At 45.8% G+C, this 13161-nt stretch overlaps 1 protein-coding gene across 1 annotated transcript in view; it reads right to left on the reverse strand.

The window, feature by feature from the left end:
• The window catches only part of LOC134495166 (potassium channel subfamily K member 3-like), a 96374-nt gene extending 83529 nt beyond the window's left edge, over positions 1 to 12845 (reverse strand). The window contains exon 1 of the mRNA XM_063300386.1: positions 12364 to 12845. Coding sequence (XP_063156456.1) covers positions 12364 to 12646 — 283 coding nt within the window. The 5' untranslated portion in view covers positions 12647 to 12845. The remainder of the gene's footprint in view (positions 1 to 12363) is intronic.
• Positions 12846 to 13161: the final 316 nt, after the last annotated feature.

Consider the following 13161-nt stretch of genomic DNA (forward strand, 5'->3'; position numbering starts at 1 on the left):
GTATGAAAGAAATACCAGTGCCTTACTTGGACAGTACAGATAGTCCTCAACTTACAACCATTCATTTAACGACTGTTCAAAGTTATGACAGTGCTGAAAAAAGTGACTTATGGCCAGTCCTTGCACTTATGACTGTTGCAGTGTCCCCATGGTCACGTGATCAAAATTTGGGCACTTGTCAACCAGCATTTATTTATGACAGTTGAAGCATCCCGAGGTCATATGATCGCCATTTGTGACCTTCCCAGGGGGCTTCCAACAAGCAAAGTCAATGGTGGAAGCTGGATTTGCTTAACAATCATGTGATTCACTTAATGACCATGGAAAAAAGATCATAAAATCAGGGGTGAAGTTCTGGTCCAAATTATGGTCATAAGTTGACAACTACCTGTAATGTGTTTGCTCCATGGTTTCTAGCCGATGGGGTAGGGGAACTCTTCATATGACTTTTTTTCATTGGCAGATCCAAATCCAGTACCCAGAAAAAATAATGTGATGAGATATCCCACAATGTACTTCACTGAATTGGTGAGGGGAGAGGAACACCATAAAGGAGTCAACTGTACTTCACTGAATTGGTGAGGGGTAAGTTGCGGAACATCATAAAGGAGTCAACTGAACCAGTCAGTTTGCTGTCAGGAGGTTAAATTTAGCCCCACACTGATTAAGTCTTGCTTAGAGTTAATTTAACCCTGATCAGCTGGGCAAGATCAAGATAGCAAGAACTACACAGATTCCAATAAGGTCACAACACCTACTCTAAACCAGTCTTCCTGGCCCTTTAAGAAAAGTTGCTGCTGTTTGATGCCAGGAAAAGGCAGTTGCTGCAAGGAGTTGCAGGCAGGGGCTGCATTTGCGCCACCACTTGCTCCAAAGAACTTTTTTGAAATCAGATCCAAAGCCCTGCACAGCCCTGCGACGTGTGGCACTTTCCCCTGCTCTCTGACTGAATGGTCAGATGCCCAGAACAGCACATGGCTTCCCTATTGCCGACTTGCTCAAGCAGTCTTCTCTTTCTATTCATTTCTGATATACAGTTGCAGATTTAATTGTTTACATTTTACTTTAGGTCTAGTTTACAATCAGTGCGTTTGAGACAGCATCCACGGGTGAAAAGCAGTGGGTTGTTAGGGGCCCTGGAAGATGAATAATATCCCCAAATGAGGAAAGGTCCTGCTGGCTACAGAATAGACTTTTCCCATCCAGAAGTTGTAGATTTTTGCTCACATAATGCTTTGCAACACCGAGAAAGCTTTTAAGAGAACACTCCCTTCCAAAATCTGTGCAGGCTTAACAGGAAAACAACCACCCCTCAGCCAATCAGGCTTCGCCAGAGCAAGCACAGTGGGGATCTCTGTGAGCATCTCTTATGGATGCCAGAGTCCTTGACAAGCTGAATTATAGTCTGAGGCCAAACAATAGCCATGGAGACTTTGCTAGAGATTCATTCTTCCCCTGAAGATTTCCTTGACCATCAGAAAATCAATTCAGGAAATGACTGGGGAGATAAGCATGGCCACCCGAGTGAAGCCAAGGGTAATTTTGAACAGGCAGTAGAGCAGTGCTGCTCAGTCAAGGCCAGGGCAGAAATGCTGGAGATAGCATACATTCTGTCCTGGGGGCGGGGTGGGGAACTGGGAGAGTTGGACAGGCTATCCTGATCGCAGGGGCTCTTCCACCGCGTCACTCTCCAGAGCTGCCATGTGCCGTGGCAGAATCATCTGGCAGCAGAAATGGTTTCCCTGCCATTCTTACTATTTGAGGTTCCTTCTGCCAGCGTTTGCACACAAAGTAGGGGCACTGGTCAACGGGCACAAGCAGTCCAAAGAGTTCCTGGATTTAGCACATATTTTTGGAGCTCCCTAAAAAGGGAGATCAGGCTAACTTCATTTCTGCCATCCTCCCAACCAGACAAACACATGTTTATCCAGACAGGCTTTGTCTGTCTGAGCAACTCTGTTGATCAAAAGTAGGCATTTGGCTGGTGGTGGGCACTCTTCTTGATTCCAAATGATGTTTTCTAAATATTATGTTATCGTAATTTATTGATAGCCACCTTGAGCACAATTTCAGGTGGAAAGGTGGGATACAAATGACATCAATAATAAATCAGGGCAGACTGAGGGGAAGTTCCTTGAGACCAAATTAAAGGGTTTTGTTCAGAGTGCAGCCTAATGAGGATTGGCCTGATGATACTAATGAATTGTAATTTTTAATCTTACTGAGGGGATAAATTATTAAATGCACAGAGCCCAATTGCATGTACTGTATTCATTTAAACCTTAATTACATGTATAAGATATTTTCTTGAACCCCCATATCTTTGTGCCAGCCTATCTTTCAAAGGTCAAGGATGTCCCTTAATGTCAGAAAGACTAATCTGCCCCAATAGAAGAATGCCACTCCCAATTCATGGACTGCACAAGCATATCAGCTCTGGTGTTTTTGTTCCTGAATTAAAAGTAAAAGGTGAATCACTCTCTTGGAAATCAGTTTTAGGTTCTCCCTTTGAAAGTAAAAGAGAGAACTTGCTTTGAAAGTAAAAGGGAGAATTTTATTTTAGTCTAGTGGTTAAGGCAATGGACTACAAACCAGGAGCCTGGGAGTTCTAGTCCCGCCTTAGGCATGAAAGCCGGCTGGGTGACCTTGGGCCAGTCCCTCTCTCTCAGCCCAACTCACCTCACAGGGTTGTTGTTGTGGGGAAAATAGGAGGAGGAAGGAGTAATAGGTATGTTCCCCACCTTGAGTTATTTATACAAATAATAAAGGCAGGATAGAAAATAAATAAATAAAAACGTAGTTCTCTACCACTTGGTTGCTACTCTTCAACTTCCTCTTTGCTAATGATCCCCATATCTTTCTCTTTCTTCACATTTTATTTCAAGTGTGTGTGTGTATATGTGTGTTTTGAGAATTTAGACTTGGGTAAATTATAGGCTGACCATATGTCCCGTTTTGAATGGGACGGTCCCGTTTTTTAACATTTCCAGACCATCCCATCGTTTTAATATAAATGTCCACTTTGTCCCGTTTTCTTAAAAACCTTACTTAAAAATTTGGAAGTTCCCACAAACCTGTCAGAATGCAGTCTGACTTTGAGTGGAAGGAGGGGGAGCTCAGCAGAAATGGTGGGGGAAAAGCCACAGAGCTCAAACCAGTGGGGATCCTAAAAAGAAAAAAACAGGAACAGCTGATAGGCGGTGATCAAAGGGCGAGCCAATTGGCTCCTGCCTTGAAACGGCGGGAAGAAAAGAACATAAAAGCACAGCCAGAGGAGGAACGGCTTGTCAGGAGCAACTGTTCACTACACTCTCCAGCCCAGCCTTGCCTCTTGCAAATGAAGGAATCTGAAGATTCCCAGCCCGAGAAAACTGGAGAAATTCCTGCCTGCAGATCCAGCCCGTTGCCCAGCCCTGCTGTTTTGCCATCCCAATGTGTCGTTTTTAACCCTGTCCCATTTCCCCATCCCAATGTCCCGTTTTTGTCTCAAGGAAATATGGTCAGCCTAGTAAATTACTAACAACCTTTTTGAAGCGTTGGCTGGAACCCAGTAAAGGAGAAAGGAAAGACAAGTTGCCACAAAAGTAGATCCAGTAGCCTGGCACAAAATGGTTGGCTGCTAAAAGATTTAGTGATTAAACCTTCAGTTTACTGTGGTGGCACTGCGGGTTAAACCGCTGAGCTGCTGAGCTTGCCGATCAGAAGGTCGGCGGTTCGAATCCACGTGACGGGGTGAGCTCCCGTTGCTAGTCCCAGCTCCTGCCAACCTAGCAGTTCGAAAACATGCAAATGTGAGTAGATTAATAGGTACCGCTTTGGCGGGCAGGTAACAGCGTTCCGTGTAGTCATGCTGGCCATATGACCACGGAAGTGTCTACGGACAAACACCGGCTCTTCGGCTTTGAAACGGAGATGAGCACTGCCCCCTCGAGTCGGACATGACTGGACTTAATGTAAAGGGAAACCTTTACCTTTACCTTACAATTCCTTCTACTCCAGTTCTCTTCATTACAGTGACACTCCTATGACTGCAAAGCTAGGATATGGGCAGAATACCTGGATGGCCCAGGCAAGCCTCCACTTTGTTAAGGAAATTGAGCAAATGACTCTTAATGACTGGAGCTATCATAACTTGAAAATATGAAATGTCTTTTGACATAGGAAGCAGTATAGAAATCTGTTCAACAAATAAATGCCCAAATGAGGCTTTACTGAAACCAGTGACTCTGGGCAGCTAACAATCATAAAAACAGTTAAACAATTAAAACAGTACAAAAAGAAATTAAATACAAATAGCAGCCAAGAGATACTACAATCTGTCAATGTCAGCATAATCATGAAATGGGGCCCTTCACACACTCAGGACCTTGGGCCCGGACACAAACCCAGGTCTTCAAGGCCTTCTGAAAAGCCAGCAGGTTCGGGGCCATCCTAATCTCAGGAGGGAGGATGTTCCAGAGGGCACTACTGCAGAAAAGGCACGTTTCCTGGTCCCCACCTGCCAACATTTCTTGGCTAACGGGACCAGGAGCATGCCCTTCCTGCCAGACCAGATTGGACGGGTAGAGACAACTGGGAAAAGATTTGCAAAAAAATTACAGAATGCCACTGACCTCCTTATAGAGGGAATGAAATCTGTACCCCCTAGAATTTCTTATTGTTCAGAGATATGGAATATGCATAACAACACCTTTTTGTGGTTGGTCTGAATAGAAGTCCTGTTTATCGGTTGATCTTGCAAAGGTTCTATATGGTCCCCATTTTTAACATCTAACATGGCTGGCTGGGGAATTCTGGGTGTTGAAGTCCACACATCTTAAACTTGCCATGTTTGAGAAACACTGCTCTAACCTTTGATATAGAAGACAGCTGTAAAAGAAAGGTGGAGATGAGATGGAGTGGGTGGCCTGTGCACCCAAGATGAATTTGGAGCAGGAAATCTCTAATTTGCTTTTCATTTATTTCACTAATCCTGAATTTTTCCTGATGCTTGATTCTTCATCAGTTTTTATACTCAAAAGTCCTGGGACATAGCAGTTTTAAGGAAATGTGTGTTTTGCAATGTACAGTCGGGAAAGAAACGACGTATGTGCACAAATTCATGTAAAGAAGCCCATACACCATTTTAAAAAAGTAAAGAAGAGAACAGAGTATCTGTGGGGAAGCACTAGCTCCCTCCTTCTCCCTCCCTCCCTCCCTCCCTCCTTTCTTTCTTTCTTTCTTTCTTTCTTCCTTTCTTCCTTTCTTCCTTTCTTCCTTCCTTTCTTTCATCTTTCTTTCTTTCTTCCTTCCTTCCTTCCTTCCTTTCTTCCTTTCTTTCTCATACTGCTGCTCTGCTCAGATCACCCTGAATTCTCTCTATACAAGATGCAGATTATCTTTTCAGAGGCCGTTTGCACCAGTGGCCATCCCACACCATGTTGCTTCTTAAGTTCCTTTAACATCCTCTTTCCTCTTAAAAAGTGAATTTTTGCAGAATGTATAGTTAGCTTGAACCTGAACATGTTTAGTCTAAAACCATCTCTCAGTGGAGCTCACTTCCTTAGGAAAAGCATACTTTAACCAGAAGCCTACTCCATCAGGAGCCAAGCTCAACACAGTCACAGCAACTCAAGAATTTTTCCAGAATTAATACTTGCTCTGCCATCAGAGGCAGATCTTCTGGAAGTGCTGAAAGTTAGTAGCAGCAGTAGAAGCAGTAATACTGTTGCTGTGATCACCATCATTAGATTTAGATCCTGATTCTCTATAAAGTATCCAAGGGCAATTGGGGTACACCATACAATCTATCATTAATGCATCACCATCATCAGCAACCACAATTTAAAAACCTTACTGAAGAGTCTCAAACTTTTTTTAGAAACAGCCTCCCCCTGTCGAGGGCCCCTCCAGATGTGCTGGATGACTCCTGTCATTCCAGTTGACAGCTTTGATCCCAACTTATCTCAAAGAGATCAGGTTAGGAGAGGAATGATCCTGGCACTGTGAAGCAGAAGCTGTGCCACTGAGCCAGCACTGTCCCTTCCCATCTGGGACTTTCTCTTTAGGTTGCACGAATGTCGTTGTAACCTGAGCCAAATCAAAACTGATTTCTGACTCAGGTTGAGAGCCTGAGTTATCTGCATATAGTCACATCCTTCACTGGGTTTAAGCGGGCAGCACAAAGGATTTGCAAAAATGGGACAGTCGCTTGGTTCACATAATATACTAAATCCTAAATCTGGTAAGCAAGGGTAACGGGCTATGCCGAAGAAACCAAAGTATGGTTGAAGGACCTGGTTCATGCAATATATTAAGGGAGTAGTTGGGTTCCCACAAAATGCTGAACCACAAACTCTCCCACCCTGTCCTTAGTAATCTCACTTCAATCTACCATTAGCCTCTCCACAATGTTTTGCTATTTGGGGAAAGAAATAACAGTTACTGAGTAACTAATTACAGCTGCTTCAACTGTTCCTCTGCTTGGCTTCTTCTCCACCCCCTAGTGGAGGGTACCTAAGTTTGGTACCTAAGAACCACCCCCTCTTCTTACTGATCCACTTGGACGGAGGAAGTCCCTTGTTATGTATCTATTTATTTTGGGTGGGTAAATGGGACAGGACCTTTCCAACAATGCCCCTGAGATTGTGGAATTCCCTGATTCAGAATATTCGTTTGGCATCCTTCCTACTTTCAGATGCCAAGTGATTCCTGTTATGGGTATTTTGGCTTGACTAGTAACTCTGTTGCTTTAGCCAGCCAGCTAAGCAGGGTTCCTGTTTTTATTGATTTTTCTTGACTCAGTCTTTATCTTTCATGAAGCTAAAAATGTGGGATGGAGGGAGAGAGAATTTATAGTTAATTACTAGCTTTCTTGATAGTCTGCAATTTTTTTTTAAGTGGCTAAAATTACTTTAAATAAAGACTGTCACCCATTTCTACCACCACCCCAATATAACTTCACATAACTCCAGTGGTGCTCCTCAGTATTCTCATTGGTCTGGCAAAAGATCCTAGATTCATTTTGTTTCACTGACAGCCCTTCAGCTAGTATTGGCTTTGAAAACTGTTTTGGAAGTTCATAGAATGATAAACTAGTCAAAATGGGAGGATGTTGCTGGTGGGTCAACATAAAATATAAACCAAGCCGCCATATTAAGTTCTAATTGGCTAGCAAGGTAGCTGTAACAAGAACAAGGCAACGACAGATATATGGGCATGGACGAAGGGGGGAAAAAGGCAAATGTGGTCATGTGCATCATGATATCATCATGCAAATTACATAATTTACATAAGTTCGTGTTGTTGTCATGATGCATGTGACATCATCATCACTTGTACCAGATGCCTGTGCTGCCTCAGCTACAAGCTCAACGAAGTCATTGGCGGGGTACACACATTGTGCTAAACCAAAAGGTGTTTTGTTTCTTTCAAGGGCAACAGTACCAAATTTAGCTACTGTAATTAGTAAATCATACCAGTCCTTGCTTGCATTACACATGAACCCAGCCATAGTTTGTTGACAAATTCAGTTTTATCAAATTCAAGCACATGCCTACAAAGAGGTAACTATTCCCTATGTCACTGGAAAATGTCGACCACTTTCCTTATCTTGGCAGCCAGCTATCTATAAAAGCCTATTATCGATGCTGAAATCCAGCATCATCTAAGCTCTGCAAGTGTAGCTTTCTCCCGAATGAAGCATAGAGTGTTTGAGGATCGGGACATTCGCAGGGAGACCAAATGCTTGTTTACAAAGCCGTTGTGCTACCGACCCTATTGTATGCCTGTGAAACATGGACTTTCTACAAATGCCACCTCCAACTTCTTGAAAGATTCCATCAACGCTGCCTCTGTAAAATTCTGCAAATTACTTGGGAAGATAGGCAGACTAATGTCAGCGTATTGGAAGAAGCAAAGACCACCTGCGTTGAGACGATGATCATCCAACATCAACTTCGCTGGACCGGCCATGTTGTTCGAATGCCTGATCATCGTCTTCCAAAGCAGCTGCTTTACTCCCAACTTAAGAACGGAAAACGGAATATTGGCGGACAGCAAAAGAGATTAAAAGACATTCTCAAAGCTAATTTTAAAAAGTTTAATATCAGTACTGAGAACTGGGAAGTCCTAACTCATGAGCATTCAAATTGGAGGTCAGCCCTTATTAAAGGCGCTATGGACTTTGAAGAAGTATGAGTACAGGGCAAAAGGGAGAAGCGAGCTAAGAGGAAGGCACGTCAAGCAAATCCTCATTGTGACCGTCTTCCACCTGGAAACTTATGCCCTCATTTGGGAGGTTGTGTGGATCCAGAATTGGCCTTTACAGCCACTTACGGATCCACCGTTAAGATTTTAATCCTGGAAGACAATCTTACTCGGCTACGAGTGATCACCAACGAACGATTTCCTATGTTTTTAGCAGAAGGCACATTTGCAAGATCAAAGTATATGAAATTCCAGCAAAGACTAAGGACATATGCTGAAAGGGCAGTGAGAACTTGGATTTGGAGCTCAGTTAGGCATCAACTGATCCATACTTTTGCATCTTTGAAGAGAGACTGCTTTATTAAATTGTCCTTAAAAGTGACTTGGGCACTTTAGTCAGTAGGCATAAGCATCTAATATAATGATGGCAAGGGCACAGTGAAATCATGTGATGTCCCCCCCCCGCCCCCACCCATGGAAACTTGTGGCAGTACAATGACCATCTCTTGGTAAAGACCAGATTCCAGGGATCCATTTAGTTAAATCTGCAAGCATTCCACTAGCTATCAATTTGTTTCTGAGTGCAGTTTTCAGAGGCTTTGTTATTACCCCCCAAACCTTCCCAGTCTGGCATCTCCTAGCTTCAGATACCTTTGCCCTCCATTAATCCAGTTACTGTTTTTGTTCCTGAAAGTGGGTGCCACTTTTCATGCCTCTACTATATAAGGGTCTGTGGAGCAAGCCACAAGGCCTTCCTCGGATTGCCTCAGGGTGGCAGAATGATGCTCACCTGTATAGCTTGCAGCTGCTCCACTTTTTTAGATAAGGTGCAAAATGAATCTGTTTTGAGGAGGTTGCTCAAAGGGTATTTCAGCTTTTGGTTATTGGTGACCATACCTGCATTTATCAGTTAGTGGGGTTTAATTATTTTATGGCTGTTTCTGTGGTCTTAGTACTATCTCGTTCTTTTGAGTGAAGGGTGGGCTTTGCTTCTATTAGTTAGGACAAGCGATGGCCCCTCTTAAAAGAGTTTTGTGAACATGAAGAGAAAGACAATACATGAAGATTTGAATTTTTAAAAGAAATGATCCAAAGCAAAGGGAATGTTCTAAAAATAAGGCACAGTGATTGTGAGCAGGAAGAGCTGTCTTAGAAGGACATCATGCAGAGAAATGGTTCAGGAGCCAGACATTAAAAAAATAATTTGGACTCACTGAAAGCTGTTTCAAGGCTGTCCAGTCTCTGTGAGTTTTTCACCAGAATTCCACTCTGTTATGTAGCAGCAGCATAAATCAGGAATTAATCTGGTTGCAAGCAAGAATTAGGAGCTTAAACTGATCTCTTCCTCTGCATGTCACACTGTACCCAGTTGCATTTGTTTGTCCTTAAAAATGCTCTATCTGCAGCAGGCTTAATATGTTGTAAAATGTATGATGTTTAGTTTTAAAAAGCATCAAAGAAAAGCCTTTTGTCCTGTTCAGAACAGAAATGTTGGAACAAAAATAAAGAGAACATAATGTTCACTGATACAGATGACGTGAGTATATGTTTAGGTAAAGGTTTCCCTTGACGTTAAGTCCAGTCGTGTCTGACTCGAGGGGGCGGTGCTCATCTCTGTTTCAAAGCCGAAGAGCCGGCGTTTGTCCATAGACACTTCCATGGTCATATGGCCAGCATGACTACACGGAATGCCGTTACCTGCCCACCGAAGCGGTACCTATTAATCTACTCACATTTGCATGCTTTCGAACTGCTAGGTTGGCAGGAGCTGGGACTAGCAACGGGAGCTCACCCCCTCACGCGGATTCGAACCGCCGACCTTCTGATCAGCAAGCTCAGCAGCTTAGCGGTTTAACCCGCAGCGCCACCACGTCCCACACGGGTATATGTTTACTTAATAGTAAATTCTACTGAGTTCAACAGAACTCACTTTAAAGTAAATACGAATACAGTTGTTTAGATACAACAATAACATTTACTGTGAAATTGCACTGACTTGCAAATAGAGTGGAAAAATGAAATCTTGTGATGCAGTTTGCAAATTCATCTGTTACAGTCAGTACTGCCCCTCATCCATTTCCCCGCAAATAATCTGTTTTACTAATGAGCTGTGGGGCAAACTAATGTTTTTGATTTTTTCCTAACCCCTCAACCCAAGATGAGGGGTGGATGGATTCCTATATAAGATAAGTTAGCAGCAAATAAAGAAAAACTTTGCCGGTATCCAAATATGGCATAATTCTTCACTAAAGGGACTGGGTTTTCTAAGTTTTCCACCAATGGGCACTGGGCAAGCTCCTTCCCCTTCTCAATTCTCACCTATGAAATAGAAACAACCCTGCTATAACCAGCTCCTTTATTGCACCAAAAATAATTCCCTGCCTGATAAGGTGAGTGAGGTCTATGAGTGAAATTAGCAGGAAGTCCCATTCCACTCACTGAAACTTGCTCTCCCATAAAGGGGTTGAGGATTGTCATCTTAATGTAAGATACTCTTCCAAGACCTAAGAATCTTTGGGCTTGCTGTGCAGCAGAGTGCAAACACGGTTCCTGATTCTCTTCTCATCAAGGGAATCCCCCTCCATTCCCATCTTGATGGTCCGCAAAAGACTGGGAATATATGCATTGCAGGCAGGGGCAGAAGACACACCTGCATTTATTCATATGTTCAAACATTGTTCAAAAGGCAGGATGGGTTTCCTCCAGAAACCACGCATATGTAATACAGACTCTTTTAGGACAGCAGAGAACCAGAAAGCAACGTCTTCTCCCTTGCGGGGGGGGGGGGGGAGAGAAAGAGAATATCTGGGCATCTAAATAATACCAAGGGACTTGTGTGAGAGGGAGGGAGAGGCATGGAGGGGGGAGGGGCGGGGAGGGGAGAAACTTGTTGGGCAGAGAGAGAATAGAAGTGTTTTACAACTCGTTAGGGCAGTAGTCCTGCACACACTCACATAATAAGAAAGCCTATTTCATGCAGTGAAAGGATGTTGTGGTTTCCCAAGCACATGTTCTATAACAGATATTTCGATAGCTCACTTCTGTGAGTATTTATGCAGAAGAGTTACACTGGGCCTAGCAGAGCTCACCTCTTAGTTAAGCATGTTTAGGATTGCAGCTGGAATGCAGTTGTTCTTCTTATCCCTTTCGCGGGAAGAGTTACCCAACCCGAGAAGGTTTTGGCGGAGGAGAGCTTTGCCTCTTATTTGGAACCCTCCAAATAATTTCTCCCACAAGTGCTCTCTTCCTCGCCCCCCCCCCCCCGCCAAAAGAAAATTGGCAGCTGCTAGAAGAGATTATACAGACAGCGCGATTGGGAACCCACATCACGCCTTCAGATACAGTGCACAGCTCTCGGGTTAAACAAATTCGGGGTGGGGGAAAAGAAGAGAGAAAGACTCTGCTTTCAGAGGAAAACCTTTTGTCTCCATTGTTCCTCCTGCTTTAGCATTCACTGCGGGCTTCACACACGCGCACACTCTTCCACAGCCAGGCTGGGGAGCCTCCAGGAGGGTAAAAGAGCCCCAAGGCCATTCGCGGCAACGGCTGGACTTGAAGAGGACAAGGGCAGCACCCGAGATGCCCAGGCACCGCCGGGACGCCTTCCCGAGTGTTCCTCCCCGAGGGAAAAGCGCCAAAGCGAAGGGAGAAAACCGGGTAGAGCGCGGGAGGAGGTATAGTCAAGTGCTTCAGAGCGACCTAGAAAAAACTATTCACAAGCGGCGTACTCTAGGACTACAACGCCCATCCCACCCAGACAGCGAAAGAGCGGCTGTGCTGCGCTGCGCTGCGCTGCGCTTGGTCGATGGGACAGTAGTAAGCCAGCTGGGAGAAAGCTAGGAAGCAGCCCCCCAAAGTAGTGACCTATCTGAGAACAGGGGCGTCCATTCCCTATTCTAGATCATCTCCTCCTCCAGAATAAGTTGCCGAACTCTTCTCCTCGCCGATCTGCTCCAGCCTGGTCGTGAGAACGGGAAGGGACTCCTAAAGCAGCCGAAAGCTCCGGCACAAAACCAAGACGAAGACAAATTACAAGTGGGAAGGCGGAAGGTGTAGGTGCGTGCCGGGCGGGGGGTGGGAGGCGGCATCTCAGCCGGGGATCGCTCGGGCCAGGCGGAAAGCGCCCAGAGGCCGCAGCGAAAGGCGCTGCCGGAGCCCAGCTGTCCTCCGCCTTACCTATGGTGGTGATGACGGTGATTGCGAAGTAGAAGGAGCCGGCGAACTTCCACTGGACGCCGGCCTTGTGGGGCTTCAGCTTCAGCACGACCCCCTCGAGCTCGCAGTAGTTGGCCTCGGAGAGGTTGTACTTGCTCTTCAGCTCCAGCTGCTTCTGCTCCAGCTTAGTCCGGTCGGCCGTCTCCGCCTCGGACTCCAGCGCGTCGAAGACGGCGGCGCCCACCAGCAGGTAGGTGAAGGTGCAGATGATCAGGGCCAGGGTCCGGACGTTTTGCCGCTTCATGGTCCCGCCGAGCTGGGAAAGACGCGGGAGGCGGCGGCGGCAGCGGACAGCTGCTGGGGAGCCCCGCGGGGGGCGGGAGCGGACGCGGCGGCGGCGGCTTCTGCTGCTGAAAGAGAGGCGGCGGTTGCCTGGCTCATGGCTGCTGCTCCTGCTCCTGCTGCCGCTGCCGAGGCTCCCGCGGCGGCTGTGCTGGGCAAGGCGGCGCTTTCTGCGGGCAGCACCCGCCGCTCAGCTCCAAAGGGGGAGGGAGAAGGGGAGGGACGGGAGCTGTCCTTTCAGCACCACCTCCGCCGCAACCCGCCGCCGCCGCCGCCTTCCCTTATAAGGACCGCTGGGCTGGCCGGGGATTTGACCCGAGGCTGGATGGCGGGGCTTCCACAGATTCGCCTTCCAACTTCCAGCGTCCCATTGGGGCCTTGCTTGAGATTTCCTTCTCCCTTCTCAGCTATCCCAGTATATCCCAGTGGTGCCACCTAAGTGGGTCCTGGCCAAGATGCCTTCTAAATCCCTTTAGC

The sequence above is a fragment of the Candoia aspera genome, chromosome 1 (assembly GCF_035149785.1).
Source record: "Candoia aspera isolate rCanAsp1 chromosome 1, rCanAsp1.hap2, whole genome shotgun sequence".
NCBI lineage: Eukaryota > Metazoa > Chordata > Lepidosauria > Squamata > Boidae > Candoia > Candoia aspera.